The 17,424-nt window shown below is 40.0% G+C and overlaps 1 protein-coding gene across 2 annotated transcripts in view; it reads left to right on the top strand.

Moving 5' to 3' along the window:
• The window catches only part of MDFIC2 (MyoD family inhibitor domain containing 2), a 44,416-nt gene extending 28,128 nt beyond the window's left edge, over positions 1-16,288 (top strand). For both annotated transcript variants that reach the window (XM_032193965.1, XM_032193964.1), the window contains 3 exons: positions 3,762-3,830; positions 8,378-8,599; positions 12,238-16,288. In XM_032193965.1, coding sequence (XP_032049856.1) covers positions 3,762-3,830; positions 8,378-8,599; positions 12,238-12,497 — 551 coding nt within the window. In that variant the 3' untranslated portion in view covers positions 12,498-16,288. The remainder of the gene's footprint in view (positions 1-3,761; positions 3,831-8,377; positions 8,600-12,237) is intronic.
• Positions 16,289-17,424: the final 1,136 nt, after the last annotated feature.

Below are 17,424 nucleotides of genomic sequence, written 5' to 3'. Positions count from 1 at the left end.
TGCAATAATATGCCACACCACCCAGAAGAAATGAAAGGGTAATCTGGGGCTTAAATTCAGCTTTAGAAGTTGCTGCTCCCTCAGCACATAGAGGTGTATGTGAAACACCACAGGGTCCGGCTGCTCACTGGCAGAGCCTCAATTACTATAAGGAATTTTTATATACATTCCCAACAACCAGGACATGAATAGAGATGCGAAGCAAAATTTGGTAAGAAGGAAAACAGTGTCTGAAGCAGAATTGGAAGATCTGGTATAGAAAGAAACCCTGGGGGTTCTGGCACAACTCTCCCGGAGGATGGCTGTATCCTGCATCCTGCCCCGCACAACCTGCTGAGGTTACATTTCTGCTGAAATTCATACCAAAGCTGTGAAGTTCCTGTGAAAATCCAGTGATAATCCAGGGCATATCAACTGAGGGCTCTGGAGGGCCTGGCACCAAGCTCTGACGCAGAGCGCAAAGAGCGCGGGGCTCTGGGCAGGCACCTGCAAACCATCCTGTGATGGTTTGCACAAAAGCACAAAAGCACCTGTGAGTTCTGCTATTATGTTCGTTGTGAGCATGAATTATGTCTGGTGTCTAATGCAGATGATGATGTCTGATGCAACAGGCACTTTTCAATTTGCACATAAAAACCTTTTCGTATTTTTTGGTCCCCCCCCCCCTTTTTTTTTTTTTGCGAAGTCCGTTAAAACAATTCACACTGATCCTTTCAATTCTTTTTTAAGCATCTTTAAATCCACCCCAGCCCCCTCCCCCCCAGCTGTACACCCTCACTTTTTAATAGTTAAAAGTAATTTTAAAGCAAAAAAGAGCATAAACAATATACACTGACTCTTGACACTCCATTGCTTTTTTAAACTAGAATAATAAAAATTTGCAAATGAACAAAAGAGTGGGAGGAAGATATCTGATTTACAATGTTTTTGAGATAAAGAACACTATAAAAAAAGATCAATGTGAATAATAAAGCATTGTTAACTGAGTCATGACATTTCTATTCTCAGTGAAGATTTGAACAGTAGAGCTCTGCAAATGAGCACCTTGTGCCATTTTCAAAGTGGGAGGAAGACATATAATTATAATTTTTAAAGTGAAGAGAATTTTTTTTTTAAATCTCTGTTAAAAAGTTTATTGAAAAACATATCGACATATCAATATGACATAAATTACTTTAATTTTATTAAACTAGGAGGGGGGAAAACCTCTTTTTGAAGACTGGCTGCAGAAAGCATTCCTTGAAAAGAATTTTCTTTATTAAAAACTCTTTTGCTAAGATGAAACAGCACCGAATGTCAGCACTACCGTATATTTATTCTGTAACTCTTCCAACAGCTGAGATCCATAAAAGAAACATATTTTCAAAACAGTTTTAACCTCCATTGTCTTGATCATTCGTATTAACATTTTTCATGTCACCTATTGAAATCCCTTAAAGGAACCTTTTATTCAGTCAAAATTAATGAAGCCATTTTCTTAAACAGCCTCCAAAAAGTAAAAAGGACGTAATGTTGTGCATTTTACTTGACATACGTTTTCTTCCATTTCATTTATTTGTGTGACGAGAGCAAAACTTCATGTTTATGTTATCAATTCTGCAGAGAAAAGTGATTTTGAGTGAGAAGAAAACTAACTCTGCTCTTGCTGTGTGTGCAATTTAAATTCAGAGCAAAAATACAGCATTGATCAGATTACTCCAATTGAATCATTTAGTGCTTTGGCATTCCTGAAGTTAGGGCCCAGCTGTGAAATCATAGTTGGGGCCAAACTTTGCTGTTAGGTGAGTGCACATGGCTCCCATTTTCTTCAAAGGGAATGACACACATGGCCAATATTTAACTTTCACCTCTTCCATTTTTCAGCTAGCAAAGCCAGAACCAGTGCAGGCAATTTAATAGAATTAAGAATATACTCAAGATTTTCCAGGACTTACTAGTGATTTGGACTATATAATTCAATACACCTCAAAGCGCAGATGCTCAGCATATTCCGAAAATCAGGCCATCTCGTATGTCTTATTTTAAGCAAATAAAATCATAAATCATTTTGAATATTTTGGCCATCTAGCAGCAAACAGGGTGCAGGATACCTCTTCAAAATCATAAGCTCCAATTCCTGGTCTGGCTGGGATGCCTAAGAGACTTCCACTTCCCAACTCACTTTGGGCACTGGGTTTGCATTCATTTCTCCTCTGCCATTGCCAAGGGGGCTTGAACACAGCAGTGATGCCCACCTGCAGCAGCTGTCTCCTTAAGAAAATGTAGGGTACAGTCCTGTGAATCTCCTGGACTGCTGGCTCAGCCCTCAGGACTTTGAGGAGCAAGTGCCACTGAGGGAAAAAAGGATGCATCCCAAAGCAATACGTAGCTGCCCCAAGGTACATGCAGATCTTCATTTCAGCTCAAGGTCAAATGGAAAACTTTCCTTCCATCCTTCCTGACTCTTCCCTTAGCTTTCCCCCGATTCCATCTGTTCCTCGCCCATCTCCTTCATTCCATGCTCGCCTCCCTCTTCTTCCTGTGTCCATCTGTTCCCTCCTTCCTCAACGCGAGTCAGGGAAGGGAAGTGAATTCAGTCATTCACTGAACAGATTTCAAGATGAACCCCCTCCCTCTCCCGTTCTAACTTCATTCATCATGGTAAAAATTATAATGAATAGAAATGTTGAAGGTGAAAATTTATTAGGGATTGTGTTGCTTTCCTATATCAAAAGCAGTTAAAGCCGCATATAAACATTGGCTTCATTCATTTTTTTTTAATATATGGTATAATTAGCAAGAAATATTAGTGGAAGTGCTCGGTATGCAGTCCATCAACACATGCCCGTCAGAGTTTAGGATCTGGGCCAAAATTTTTTGCTAGTCCTGTGATAGATTTATAATAAGCCTATAGAAGGCTTTACAGTCAGCTGGGTCACTAATTCATGAAGTTAAAACGTATGCAATGAGGTCAAAAATTCACTATTGATAAAATGCCCCCTTCGGGGATTGCACCATTAGCTTTGGTACTGCAAAAGAAAAAAAATTTAAAAGGTAAACCCAAAGCTTCTGTGAATTACCAGTCCATCATCGTAAATCAGAAGAGAAGCACTTGCACAAGTTCGTGATGCCACATGAAGCCCAGTATATATTTGTAGCCTTGTGTACCATTTCCTGTTTCCCTATAGCAAAAATAAACCACCCCATCCCACTTTGCCTATCTGATCCCAGGAGGGAGAAGGAAGTGGGATTTAATCCTCCAAGCCCTGTGCAGGTGGCAAACGTAGCTCAGCACCCACAGGAGGGCCTTGGGCATCTTGTGCAAGACAGCTAAGCCGTGGAGGCTGGTGTTTGGAGGTGCATTTTCCTCTCCCTTCCTTTGCTGACCATTTGGGAACTTTATTTAAGGTTTCTGGGGTGCTTGGGCATGGATGATGCCTCACAGTTCGTTGCAAAATGTCCAGCCCCAAAACTTTCTGTACCTACTCCAAATGGGAACTTCTGCTCCTGACAGTGATCCTCTGTCCCATCTCCTCAGCTAAAACTCTCTCTCTTATCAATTTTTCTTTTGGGTTATTTTATCAAAGCAAGGCATAGATATCAAAAAAGCGTATGTTCCACTGTAACCTCCCCTCCCAAGGACGCATGCTTGCCTCTATTTCTCCCCAGAGCAACAACTTTTAAAGTAGATTACTTACTTTCAATGGCTGGTGGTGATTTGTGTGCTGAACCATGTTTATTTACAGTGTGCCTCTGTACTGTTGTGTTGTTTTTCCACCAAGACAGCTGCACCAGCTCCCTGACTCTCCCAGTGCTCCCCAGGGTGACGCTGAGCACCGAGAACTGCCCAGGTAAGCTGCTGTCCCTGCGCACATATTGCACTGTGTGCATTCCCACTGCTGTAAATTATAATTTATTATTACTTAAAGAACAAATTGTGTCCTTTAGACTGGTTACCAAAAGTTTCTTTCTTTTTTTTTTTTCTTTCTCTCTTTTTTTTTTTTTTTTCTTTTAAAAACACCCATCCAAACCTGGGGCTTGGGTTTTATTTTGCTATGAGTCTTTTCAAACCAAGTGAGTTCAGTTCAAGCCTTTAAGCTTACAAGTTATCACCCATCAGGTCTGATGTAGCTCTCCCAGTTCCATCTCAGGACTGAACGGACATGGCACTCAGCTCTTCGAGTGATGAGCACGCGAGATATTAAATAGACAGGCAGTGACAGCAGTACGTGGGATAAGGAATGGCAGGGAGATCAGCCCCGTGTTCCTTTGGTGCTTTCTCTGCACTGATACATGAAGATGCCTTAAGGTGAAATTAAGAAGTTACACGTCCTAAACTGCCAGAGTTTCCCACAGAATTCACCATTAAACCTCGGGACTCTTTGCCACAGGAGCGCAAGGCAAGGGGCCATAGCCAGAGCAGCCTGGGAACAAATGTCAGTGGCGAGTAGAGCCACAGACACACACGTCCTTTGCTGCAAGATGTGTACGAGTCCTACACAGGGCGATAGATCAGTTCCTTCCCTTTCCTTCTCTCTCAGAGGCAACTGCACTCCTACAGCATTACCTGGCTACAATCCAATTCAAGACACTACTGTCTTGAATTCACCTCGCTTAAAAAAAAAAAAAAGAAAAGAAAAAAAAAGTCTCTATACTCACATGAAATTTCCATCTCTGTCTTTACGTCTTTACACGGGAAACATAGGAAAGCAATCCCAGTGCTCTGCAACAACAGTCAAGGCAAGCTCCAACTTCCCCAGCTAAGGAAGAAAGTTGCTACTCCAGAAAACACTTTAAAAATGGTACACTAAGGGTGTTTACCTCTGCCTACCTCTAACAGTCTTACTAATGCTGAATAGTCTCAGCTTTTTTCATCACAATTACCTATTTTTCCCCTTCTAATTAAGTTCAGTGGATGATTTCTGCATGTTAAAAGCAGGTCTTTGTGGGCATGTGAAACTGTGGACACAGGCTATTAGAAGACAGTAACAAAGTCTGACCTCCTGCCCATCTCTAATTGTAATTTAATTCTCCTGCATTCTCATTTAAAAGTAATCATAAATAATCAGTTGTACATAATATATATTTAAAGCCTATTTGGCTCCACTTATTTGTTCCAATCCCACAACCTATTACTGTTCCATGCAGCAACAAACTATAAAATAGAAAAAAAAAATGCTAACCACTTTTTTTTTTATGCTGGTCTAGCATAATCTTTATTTCTTTAGACACTTTGTGCAAACATTAAATTGATAAAAGACATAATGTAGATGGACCAACAGCTGAACTGAAGGTAATTGCATAAAAATGAAATGGAGACCTATAATTGTACACTGCTTTAGCCTCTCTCGCACTGTTTTCTGGAAGCAAGGATCTCGCTTGTCATAGCAAGTTGCTTGTTACGGTGATTGCGTGAAGACTTGATCTAGCTGTACAAGACAAGTATAACATTACTTAAAGGGAGCTTTTCAAACTAAGAGTCTGACACTAAAATGCACTGTATTTTCAAAGATGTAGTATGCTTTAACAAACAGAAGAGTCCTTGAATGACAGCTTTTGTTACCCTTTTGTTTGATGGTGCTGTATTGAAAAATTCAGGTTATGTCTATGCCTTTCTATTTCTGGTTTTGATTTCTCTTCAACAGCACTTCAAGAATAAAAATTGACTCGAAGCATGAATAGTAGAAGTCGGTGGATACAGTAAATGTTAGTCTGGCATTTACTGATTACTTCCGTCTGATTTTTTTCAGTCTCATTTGTTGAATGCTTAAATGCTTTCTGTGGACCATTGTATTGTGGCAAAAATGGGAAACTGAACAGATATATTGCAATTTAAAATATATCCAGATTAGACTTTAGGGCCAATTTTGAAAGGGGGAAATGATAGAAAATGCCATTCTTCCACAGACCTTTCAATCCGACCTGTGTGTATTCGTCTGCTCAGCCCATGTATGGCTCTCAGCATGGACAAGCAAGATCCATTTGTAAGATTGGCACCTGAATACCAGGTGGGGCACGTGCCTTTTGGACCCACAAATCAATTATTATCCAATAAAACCGATGCATGAGCAGGACACTGCTTCCTCCAGATCCCTGCTACTTCAATTAGCACAGCCTTTCCTGGAGATGTCGTGTTATTGAATGAAAGCGCAGGGAAAATTGTGATATGTCATTGATTTATAAATGCTGGAAAATAGTGGTTACTGTACCTATAAGTAAATACATCCAAAACTCATGAATTTTCACATTTTTGGTTTAAGAGTCTAGACAAGAAGTCAGAGAGGAAAAAAAAAAAAAAGCTATATTTACTTACTCTGAGGGAAAAGCCATTGCCAAATTTTTATAGCCAAGCAAAATCACAGATGTGCTTTGTCCAGGACACTGGTTTTTTACATGCAAATGTGCAACCTACAGCCTTTGCACTGCTGCCTCCCACCCAGAGGAGCCACTGCCTCTCCTGCCCTTCCCAAGCCTCACCTGGGGCATTCCATCCTTGTAACACTCACAAAACCTGACAGCTGTAGGTTTCCAAGACTCCTTTCTGTGCCACCACTGTCTTACTTCCCTTTCTTTCTATCCCACCAGTCACCCCTTCCCTAAGGCCACCCCATAAACTCTGCAGGACAGGGGAAACTGTTTCCTTCACATCAGACCTTGTCATTCCTAGAAGTTAACAACCCAGCCAAACACCTGCCAACAAACATTCTTATGACAATGACTTTAAATGAAAATAATAGCTTACTATTTCCTCTCATCCTCTTCAATGGTATTACTCCGCTAACCTTTACCCAGTTTTTTCACTTCTGGAAATTTCACCACATGAAGATGATCTAAAATAGCATGAAGTCTGACTATGGATAATAGTTTAAACAAATTGTTCGCTCATTCTGTAAGTGGAACCATAGAAAAATTATGATTGGAAGGGACCTCTGGAAGTCATCTCATCTGGCCTCTTCCTCAAACCAGGGCTAACTGCAGTAAGAGCAGGTTGCTGGGGACTTGCCTGCTTGAGCATAATTTCCAGCTTCACCAGGGCCTGTTCCAGTGCTTTCCAGAAGAAGAAAACAGTATCTAGCACTGACCTCTGCCTTCTCTTCTCCAGGTCAAACAAGTCCAGCTCCCTCAGCTTCTTCTCTTACATCAGGTACTCCAGACCCATCACCACCTGGGTTGCCTCCACTAGACTCTCTACAGATACCAGTTATACTCAAACTGCTTCCCCCCACTAGGCAGAATTTTCACTTATTTTGCAATCCACTCATCCCATCCAAATATCCTCCTTTTGGCTACAAGCGGACACAACTGCAATTTCACACTCTATCAATCTTTTATTGGCTTTTCTTTAATATACAGCAGGTGTCAAAGGTATCTGAAAAACAAGAGAGATGCAGGATCTCTCTTCTAGCTCCTTGCAGCAGAACACAGACCAGCTGCTTTTGAGCACTCACTGCTCCCGTCAGAAAGCAATGTTTGCAAAACTGAGGTGTTTGTAAAGATTGATTTTCTGTATATAGCTTAAGAGCAAGCGTATCACAAGATTTAAGTAAGATAAAAAGTGAGGCTGTGCTTGATGTGAGGTGCAGGAGTTAATCAGCTGTAGATAAGAACTGACGAGGTTTTATCATCCCAGCAGTAGAAAGAATGACTGTGTTTCTTGGCCTCTTGATCACTTTGGAGAATAAATGAAACTGTTTATCTACCCATGTTTATCTGTTCCTGAGAAGTTCTTCAAGAGCAAATTGAGCTCAGAACTCTTCTTAACCTTTCCCCTAGTTGAGGCTTAAAAGTAAGCTCTCCCTCTCATTTTAGAGCTGCCTCTCTGGCACACTGACAGCATGTGGAGGATCCCATCTTCTAGTTGACTTCCAGGCCAACAACACAAGTGGGGAAGAAATTACGAAATAACGAATCACGATGTTAAAGAGAGACCATCTGGCTTGCTTTGCAACAAGACTACGAACCATGGCAAGCTGGTACATCTGCATCTAGGTACCACCTACACACACAACGCTGGCTGTAAATTTAGGGAAACGAGCTGCTGTTGAAAAATAATTGTTTTGGCTTTCTTGCATGTCACAAATTGCAACTGGGAGATCACACTCCAAATGGATTTCAACTGAGCCGATAGTTCTGTTCTCCTACCTCACCTGAACCTGCCCAATGGAACTGAGTAGTCACCCTAGCCTATATACCCCTTGGGTTTAACAGAAAATTAGGGGTGCAAATATATAAATACTTGTTCTATGAATAAACTTCTCCAAAGAGACTGAAATTGTCAGATAAATAGGGTTAGGCCTCGGAAGTAAACACCTGTAGGCTTGGAAATTCTGCATATGTTATTCCTTCAGATCTTTGCCTTAGTATCACAAACAAGTCTTTTTTCTCTTAATCCCACCAGATAACCAGCTTATAAATGAAAAGCATGCAGATGAAAAGCCTGTGAGAAGTATTGTTATGAGTACTGTCGCAGAATTCAGCATCGCAGATGCTTCATCAAAGGAAACCAAAAATGAGAAGAAATTGTCAAACGCGAGCAGATCATCCATTGCTTCCCTGGAGAAATGCAGAGAGTTCACCTACATCGAAGATGATGCATCAGTACGTCAGAGAGACAGCGATGGTATGTTTGATAACACACATTACATTTAAGCTCATTTCTAAACATCCATTTCAAGAGCACTATGTGTACCTAACTTGAAATAAATGCTTACATGCTGAATAGGAGATTCAAGACCATAGTCAAAAGCAGTACCAAGTTGCCTTGTAGACACATTTTATGATACATGAGAATCTGTAGATTATTATCTTAAATTGTCAGTGATACTAAATTCACAGAAGAACTTAGAGCCTATGGAGCTGTTGTGCAATGGAGCTTTTGTACCTTTGTAAGCAGTGTTTGCACGGAGCTACTAATGTCAATATCAGTTTAAAGTGTCAAACATGGGCCTACTTCTTCCCAACAGCAGGGGCTATTGCTTTTGCTATTGCAGCAGCTGCTGTGGTTGATGAACAGATGGTGTGTTTTGTGGGCTGGACATGTCCTGTAAGGACTTTTTACATATGCAGTTGTACGGACCATTACATCCAACCCTGCCATTCTGCTGGTCCACCACCAAATCTCTCCTAAATCTCTCCTCTACTGCCTACGCTGCAAAACTCACGTAGTTGGTCAAAATGAGGAGATCTCTTCAAGCTCTGCCATGATTCTGTAGAAAACTGTTTCTGATGACTGAGCAAGGTGGATATATCTGGACAGGACTTTGGGTTAGCTCAGTATGGTCTGCATTTTGAAAAAACATACTTGAACACAAAGCATTATGAAAGGTACCTACAAACCAGAACTGCAGCAGAGCCCCAGTAGCTCAAGTGCATTTTTTTTCCACATGAACACTACATATTGCTAAAGCAATTTGCTCTGGGAATATTAATCATTGTTACCTTTTCAGAAAGGAAGCTGAGCCTTTTTATTGCAAAAGAGCACAAGTAAAGGAGCAGAATGTTTGCATTATTTTTTATTAGACTTTCATAGACAATAGCCTAACCAAGAGAAAAGGAAGAGAACTGGTTGTGCCCATTACAGACCATGGGCCATGACTCCTGGTCATGTAAATGCTGTACCAACCCTGATTTTAGTGAAATTATGCTGAGTACCAGCACCCGAGGAGCTATTCCTGGTTATTCACATGGGTGTGGGAAAAAGTGCTTCTGTGAATCATTTTTTTGTTTCTTACGTATGCCTTTTGCAATAATGGCTTAGTATCTTATATAAAGTAGAGTTGGGTTCTATCATGCATTTCATATTAATGATCCCCAAATTAAGAACTTCTAAATACAGATCATCACAATAAACTGCAATGCTTTCAAGAAACCATTACCGTCTCTATTGTAACACTGATCCCATAATAAAAGGAATGTCTCTGGTACATCTATTAGAATGCATTTAATTTCAATTAAGGCCATGAAGTATTTATTCCATTTAAGGGACTCATCCCCTAGTCCAGACACTATTTTCTAAGTTTACTGACTATTGGATCAAGCCCCTCGATCGCACACAGGTGAGTACCATGTGATGCAAATAACAGATTTTGTACTCCTTATAAAGCTAAAAGTGAAGGAAATTAACAAAAAAACAAGCTGTGCTCAATTAATAATGTTAAGGGCTGGATGGAAGCCAAGAGAACCAAAGGAAGCCAGATTTGTGATTGTCACTGCATACTCTGCTCACTCTACTCTGACAAGTTACTGCTTATTTCACACACACAAGGCTAAATCTTGCTCGCTGATGCATGGAGAACCTCTGAAAGCAGAGCAATAGCTGAAGAAATCGTGGACTTGCTGAGAGGGGAGCAGATCCAAAGCTCATAGGCCTCACTGGGGTGACCCCAGTGGCACGAGTGAACTTTGGACCAGGCTCATACAGAGCTTCATCTGTCTGAGCAGAGAGTGAACTGACAGTCACCAAACAAGAACAGGAAAATTTAGAGATGAGGCAGGCTAGCAAAATTATTAGAAGTTCTTCTTTTGTGGTAATTAATCTACTAATGTAGAGAACGAGAGCTGAGGTCATTGTTCTCACCGAGATAAATGCAATAATGCCTTTTCGCAAACAGCAGGGAAAACAGAGGAGAAAACAGGAGATTGCATCTCCTTTTATGCAGTTTGTGGCTAATTTATTTTCAAATATATAAATGAATGCATAGGAATGGATGTTTAATTGCTAATATCTATTATTTATATACATTACCCCACTTAAAACAGGACAAAAAAAAGCCTCACACATGCAGATTTTTTGAAATGTGTTACATCCATTATCACAGTTCATGGTGTGTGCTCTGATGGGAATTTAAAAGCATCTTTACTGCACATCACAGACTCTGTGCTGAAACATTACTTTATTATTAAAATCTTGTGCTTTTTGTGTGCTCCCTTTCCTGGATGAGGTCCTAAGAATTGTATCTATTCTCTTAAGATTACATAAGCACCATTATGGCTAACGCATTCAGGAAAAAAAAAGTTATTAGAAAACAGATCTTTGGAGAGAAAAAAAAATGGAAAGGTATAGGAAGGAAATTTCATAAACATAAGATACTTAAGAAGAATAGTCTTAATTACACCATGGACTACTGGATAAAATGATTACATTTTCTACACTGTAAATTTCATACAATTAAATGCAGCAGTGTCACCTTATAAAATGTTTCAATTTTATAATTATTTCAGTTCATTTACTTAGAAAAAAATATAAGCATGAATTTACTAAGTATCACCAAAATCCAGTCATTCTTATTCAACAGAACTGACTTAGAAGTTAGTTGTGCTTGTCTGAACTCAAATAGATCTTGACATATTTAAATAAGTATTAAAATTGATAACATTGGTGATGATATGCTACTTAGAAAGAAGTTCAATCACGTTATTCATTCTTGCTACCTGCTATAGCTGCTTTATATATACATGTATATAAATATAAAGACATTGGCATGATTTCTTAATTTTGGTTTTTTTTTTATCAAGAAAGCTTTCTTCAAAAAGAAAGAAAAAAAAAAAAGCGTAATTCTGGAAACTTCCTGGCAGTGAACTTTATGTTACGTGAGACAGAAAATGCCACAACAGAACCAATGCAGTTGAATGAGTTCACAGTTAGTCATTCTAGGGCAAGGAATGCGGTTATAACCATATGCTTTCCTGAAAGAACCAATGAAAAGACATTCATATTGTTGAAGGCATTTTTCTTTTCCAAAAAACAAGGAGGGAAAAAAATTTGAAAGGTTTGGGTCTTTGCGCTCCAACGAGATTCACACAGTCAGAATCTCACACCTGCTCAGAGCCCTGCTGCACTCCGAGGCACATTCCCCAGATGCTGTTGTTTGAACTGTGGGTAGTAATTAATTGATTTTTGAGAGGAATGAATAGAACAGAACAGAAAGTTTTTGCCATAGGCAGCCAGAGTCTGGGGAATACTCGCTGTCTCCACACAGACGTCCTAGCTGATACTATTTTCCAAACTTTTGTCTCATTGCCCAAGCAGTTCAAGAACACTTGCTCCTCTGCACTTCACCTCCCCAGAACATTTTTACCCAAATTATTTTACTATTTTCATGTCACTCTATTTTTTCCCCCAGGACAAACAACGTAAGAAATACTTCCATAGAAACAAATGAAAGCATTGATCTCATTTCTGCGTAGTCACAGTAGCCTAAACGTGGGTAATCAAGCAGGCCCTTTTTCTTATGTCTTGCTGCTTTTCCTTTTTCTTAGATGAATGCGCAACACTTATCCTGGCCTGCTTGTTCTGCCAGTTTTGGGACTTTCTTATAATGCTGCCTGATACCTGTGAACATTGGCTGACAGATACCTGTTGTCCATCCAATAGATACTACCAGACTTCCAACGAAGACCACTCCAACAACGACTGCAACTGTGACTGTGACATTGATTGCAGCCTTTTTGAGTCCTGCCATGAGACTGGTGAATGCCTGGAACTTGCCATGGAGATATCTGAAGTTTGCTATCGCTAATAGGAAAATATTAGACACAATTCCTGAAAATTGCCTGGAAGGAAAATGGCAGAGTACAAAGGAGATTTTTTTTTTTTTATTATTAATAACAAAAATAACCAGAGTGTTTGCCAACCAGGACTATGTGCATCATGCTGCTCCCACCCTGGAGGTCTGTATATCTGTACCATACTGATTGTACAATAATAAAGGGCAAAAAAGGGTCTCCTCCTTTGCCATAGACAACAAGAGAATTCCTAAGTGCCAAGCGTACTCAATGCTTTATCCACTTTCAATGCAATGCTTTTATAAACCCCTAATTGCTTTAAACATGGATTTTCCCCATTCACAAACACAGGACAAATTAGGACATTCTTTTAGGACTGATATATATTAGTTCATCTTCCTAATGGATTCATACATAAACATGTATTACACATTGTTGGTTATTATTAATAATGTATGATACAGCATCATTTTATAATTAAAAATTTATTTATTCAATCTCTTAAAACACACTTATATGCTCAGTTTAGGTAGAAAAGAAAATTAAATGAATTAGAAACCATGCTAGCTGTAATTACAGCAAATGTCTCTAAAAATCTCCAGTGAATTTTGTAGAGGAAGCATTTTAACAGGGTAGTGCAATTCGACAGCGTATTAATGTGTGTGCCTATGGTTATGTAATAACAGGTTATGCCTATTGTTCATTAGTTATAGGAAAGGGCTCCTTAAGTGTAATTAGCCTAAATGGGAATTGACTGCACACTTTCAGAGGAGAATTACCCCATGGATAGCCAGTAACTCCTTTGCCTGATTTTCATCTGTAAGAATTCTGCAAGCAGCAGAATATTGCCATCTATTCTAGTGGAAACAGGCATCTCCACCTGCGCACAAAAGATTACAAAATGACAGTATCTATCCTGGTTGTGCTTTCAAACTCTCTCTATCTCTTTTCTGATGGCAGGTCTGATTAATAAAAAGGAAATACATATTGCACATTACACATATGACAACAAAAGCATGTAAATTCAGCCGCCTCAGGGTGCAGAATGATTGCATTAAGCACAGAGGAAAATACAGAGTTGCTTGCTCACATTAGATATTTATAGACTAACACCAAAGACCATGTTTGCTTTGTATAGTCACTAAAAGTTCTCGCTAAAACCCCACTGATCTCAATGCAGAATTGCCTGGGGAATCCCAAACAAGAATCCTGGACAAGATGCCAGGACACTCAGCTTTGCTGAAATCATTGAAGCCACTTGTTTAATAATCCGAGTCTCAAATCTCTAGTCCTGACACACAAATATTTAATGAATGGAAACAAAGACTCATGTGAATTTCCATCCTCCCACCCCCTTCTGGAAATTCATGCTTTCAGAAAATTGGAAGTAAGAAGGAGGTAGAAACGCTAACGATCTTTGTCAGATATCTTACAAAGCTTAGTGACCTCTTAGCAGATTAAACACTTTTTTATATATATATAATAAATAAAAAATGAGGTGGCTTTGAGGACAACAAACCTTAGAAGTGCAGCAAACAGCCTAGCATACCTTGTTTCTGTACTCCTTCCAGGATGTTGGTGGGGAGTAGGATAGCTTTGCTTCTTCTAATTGCAACATTAATTCGTGAGTTGTAGTCACCTGAAGGAACAAAGTCATTAGTGCTTAATTGTAATACCTGTGCCAGCCTGCCAGATGCGGTGGGACCCAAACACAGAAAGTGCTCACCACCACCATCTGCGAGGCTCTGAATTTGTGCACCCTGGGCTGAGCAATGCTGATTTTTAACGCTTCAGCTTGTATTCTCCCACGTGTTTTTGATCTTAAACCTGGCCATACCATGACTAAATTGTCAGGGCAACATACTGGGAGTTGGTCACAGGCTTGGATCAGTCCACATCTTGCTGCCACAGGTCATCTTCGACAAGTTGGCAAGCAGACACGTGTGACTACAGACATTGACCAAAACTATTTAAGAGTCAGAAAAGGAGAAATCTTGCCCCACATATAATTTCTGAGAGGAGTACCAATACGCACAGCAGTGATGCACACAATACTTGCTGTTGATGCTGCCATCCAAAAAGTGGGATTTCATAGGTGCAAGGGCTGGAAGGAGCCTGAGAGGCAAGCAGTTCTCTTTGACTGTTTTCATAGTAATCATTATCAAAAAAACTTTATGTTGTAATCCATAGGTTGGCAAACTGAGGTCATGTCTATTATAGGGCATGGGTAAGGTCAAAGACAGATTTACAATGGACATGACCATAGCCATGGCTAGACAGGATGTCCCAACAATATGAATTGAATTACACTGTGAAAAATATTAAAAACTGCTGATGTCATGAATAGGGGTGTTTTAAACAGTACAGCAATATCTTCTTGACTAAAGTATACAAAGACACATTGCTCAGTTTCCTGTTTTAGGAAGTAGATTTTCAGTGGCCTTCTGTATAAGCAACGAAATCTTGAAAAATGTGTTAATATTTTTTTTCCATATTTAATGGTTTTCATACCTTATTTCATGTAGCAGAGGAGAAGCAGCTGCTCATAATGACTTTGTTTTCTGTAAAACTGCTAATTGTACTGTTATACTTTCATGACACAGGGACCACTCAATACACTGTTTGAAAGTCAGATTTTTTTTCCATTAAGCATTCCAGAAACTGGATTTCCTGTTTGGAGAGCCACCCTATTCCTATATTAAACTGACTTCCTCGGCCAGAGAAATACCCATTTATCAGATAAGAACATGGGTAGACATTCCAGTTAAACAGAAATATCAATATCAAGGAACAATTCAAGGCTCTCACTGCATTTTTTATTTACTGTGGAGAAAGGCCTGAGCATGCGAGTAGGAGGCGTTCGGGTGGATGGCTGTTCTGAACATGTTGGACTCAGCTGTGCTCCCAGAGAGATGTCAGCTCTGCAGTGTGTGAAACCGGCTCCTCAGAACAACAAATAAACGTTACCATTTTGCAAACGGGAACATCGCTCCGACACGACGCCTCTCCGCAGCACCATAAATGAGCTGACAGATTGGTTGGGGGAAGAGAGAGACGGAGATAATAACGAGGAGCTATATTGCTACCTTCTACAGGAAGGGACCATAGGATGCTCTCTAAGGATCTCCTCGTGGAAACGTCTCACCAATCTCATCCTTTAAAGGAAAACGTCCATCTCTTTTCTGTGTGCTCACAGGACACAATACTGATTTGGATGCAAATTCTTTACAGCAGAAATTGTCATTTGCTAAATGTTGTACTGCACTCAGCACACAGAGGACACGATCAAAAGGCTTCAGGGGGCTTCTCAAAGGTAAAAGAGAAGTTATCTTAAAGGAAATGCAATTCTCCAACTGAACATGAGCCCTGCCACTTGTAGTTCTGGTGCCTTACTCTCCATGCACAGTAGGAGTCCCTTAGATATGGGGTAAACAAAGATTAGCCTGCGTAGTTCTCCGAATAAAGGAACAGAGTAGATCATGTTATCTCTTTTGACTTTCCTCTACTTCCTAGAGCATTTTGATCATTCATATTCTCTTCAGCAGTCACAACCAGAATAACCAACCTCTTCCAAATGTCAAGACAACAATGACTATTTCCTTAACTCCAGCGCTGCTTAAGAGATTCAGGCTGCATGCTACAGCAGAGCTCTAGAAAACATTGTTTCTCAGGAAGAAAGCAAAATATGGGAGCAAGTAAGATGCCTGCAATCATATTTCACCTATTGTTATGCCTGTATATATTGAAAACTTTCAATACTGTTTGACTAAGAATGTGTAACTATTAAATTTATCTTTTAATTACATGAAATGGGTGGTTCCAATCTGCCTTTTGCACTGCTGTAATTTTCACCTATGTCAAGCTGTATTTTAACTCTCTTAAATGCAAGGTAAGTTTCCCATTATACAAGAAAATCAGGTTACCACACAGACTGGGACCACCAGGCACTGCTCTACCATAACTCACAGAAACTGAGTATTAATCATGATTAATAGTCTATCATTCCTGTGGTTAAAAATATGAAAAAAGGAAGGCAGGTTATTGAAAAACTGTACTTTCTCTTTGCATACCTCATATAATTGCAGAGCAGATTATACGGAATTCAATATTCTGCCGGTAACAATCTAGATTTCCTTCGCGTTGCACACGAACAGGAATCGTCACCATCTGATGTGTGTTCTGTGGCCTGTGCGAAATGAGTTGGTGGGTGCAAGCCAACTCATAATGGATGTGTGCCCATCTCACAAAAAACACCATTATAATTGGTACCCTTAGGAAAAATGCCAAGGCCTGAACGTAAACGCAGTACTTTCTGTCCCAAGTGCTAGCTCTTCCATGGTCAGAGCTGAGGCACAACAGAAAGAGCAATGCTGAACTGCACCTACTGCCTCCATAAAGGGCCTTGCTCCCCCGAGGTACCCGCTGGCACCTCAGATTCCCCTTAAAACCAGGAGAAAAGTCACCTTTAAGGGTCATACCCAGCATACCTCTCCCTCCCACCCCTGCCATGTCATGGAGGGTGCAGGAGCAGGAAGCGAAGCAGAGGAAGTGGCTGTCAGGATATAATTTGTCCCCTTTTTAGGTGTGGAAGAGAGCTAAGAGAAAACTATCAGCACTAAATATAAAGTATTTATTCAGGAATCCCCATCCAAAATCCGAGAAAATGTTGAAAGGCAGAAAGTGTTGAAAGCCACAGTTACCATTTTGTAGGGCTTTCCTGTGGAGAGCCACCACAGACCTTGGATTTCAGAATACTGTAGACTTCTAACCAGTTCACAGGCCACACGAGTATCCTGAATAAAATAAAATAAATAAAATAACATATCTCTCATAGACACTCTGTTGATGGCCTGCCTGAGCAAAGCAGTTTAAGTGACAAAGTAATATTGGAGAAGCCTGCTTCCTTGTCAGAGAACCTTGCAACTGAAACAGTCAGTCATG

The sequence above is a fragment of the Aythya fuligula genome, chromosome 10 (assembly GCF_009819795.1).
Source record: "Aythya fuligula isolate bAytFul2 chromosome 10, bAytFul2.pri, whole genome shotgun sequence".
In the NCBI taxonomy this organism is placed as follows: Eukaryota; Metazoa; Chordata; class Aves; order Anseriformes; family Anatidae; genus Aythya; species Aythya fuligula.
Note: the sequence above shows the minus strand (reverse complement) of the source record. Positions and strands in the feature narration are given on the sequence as shown.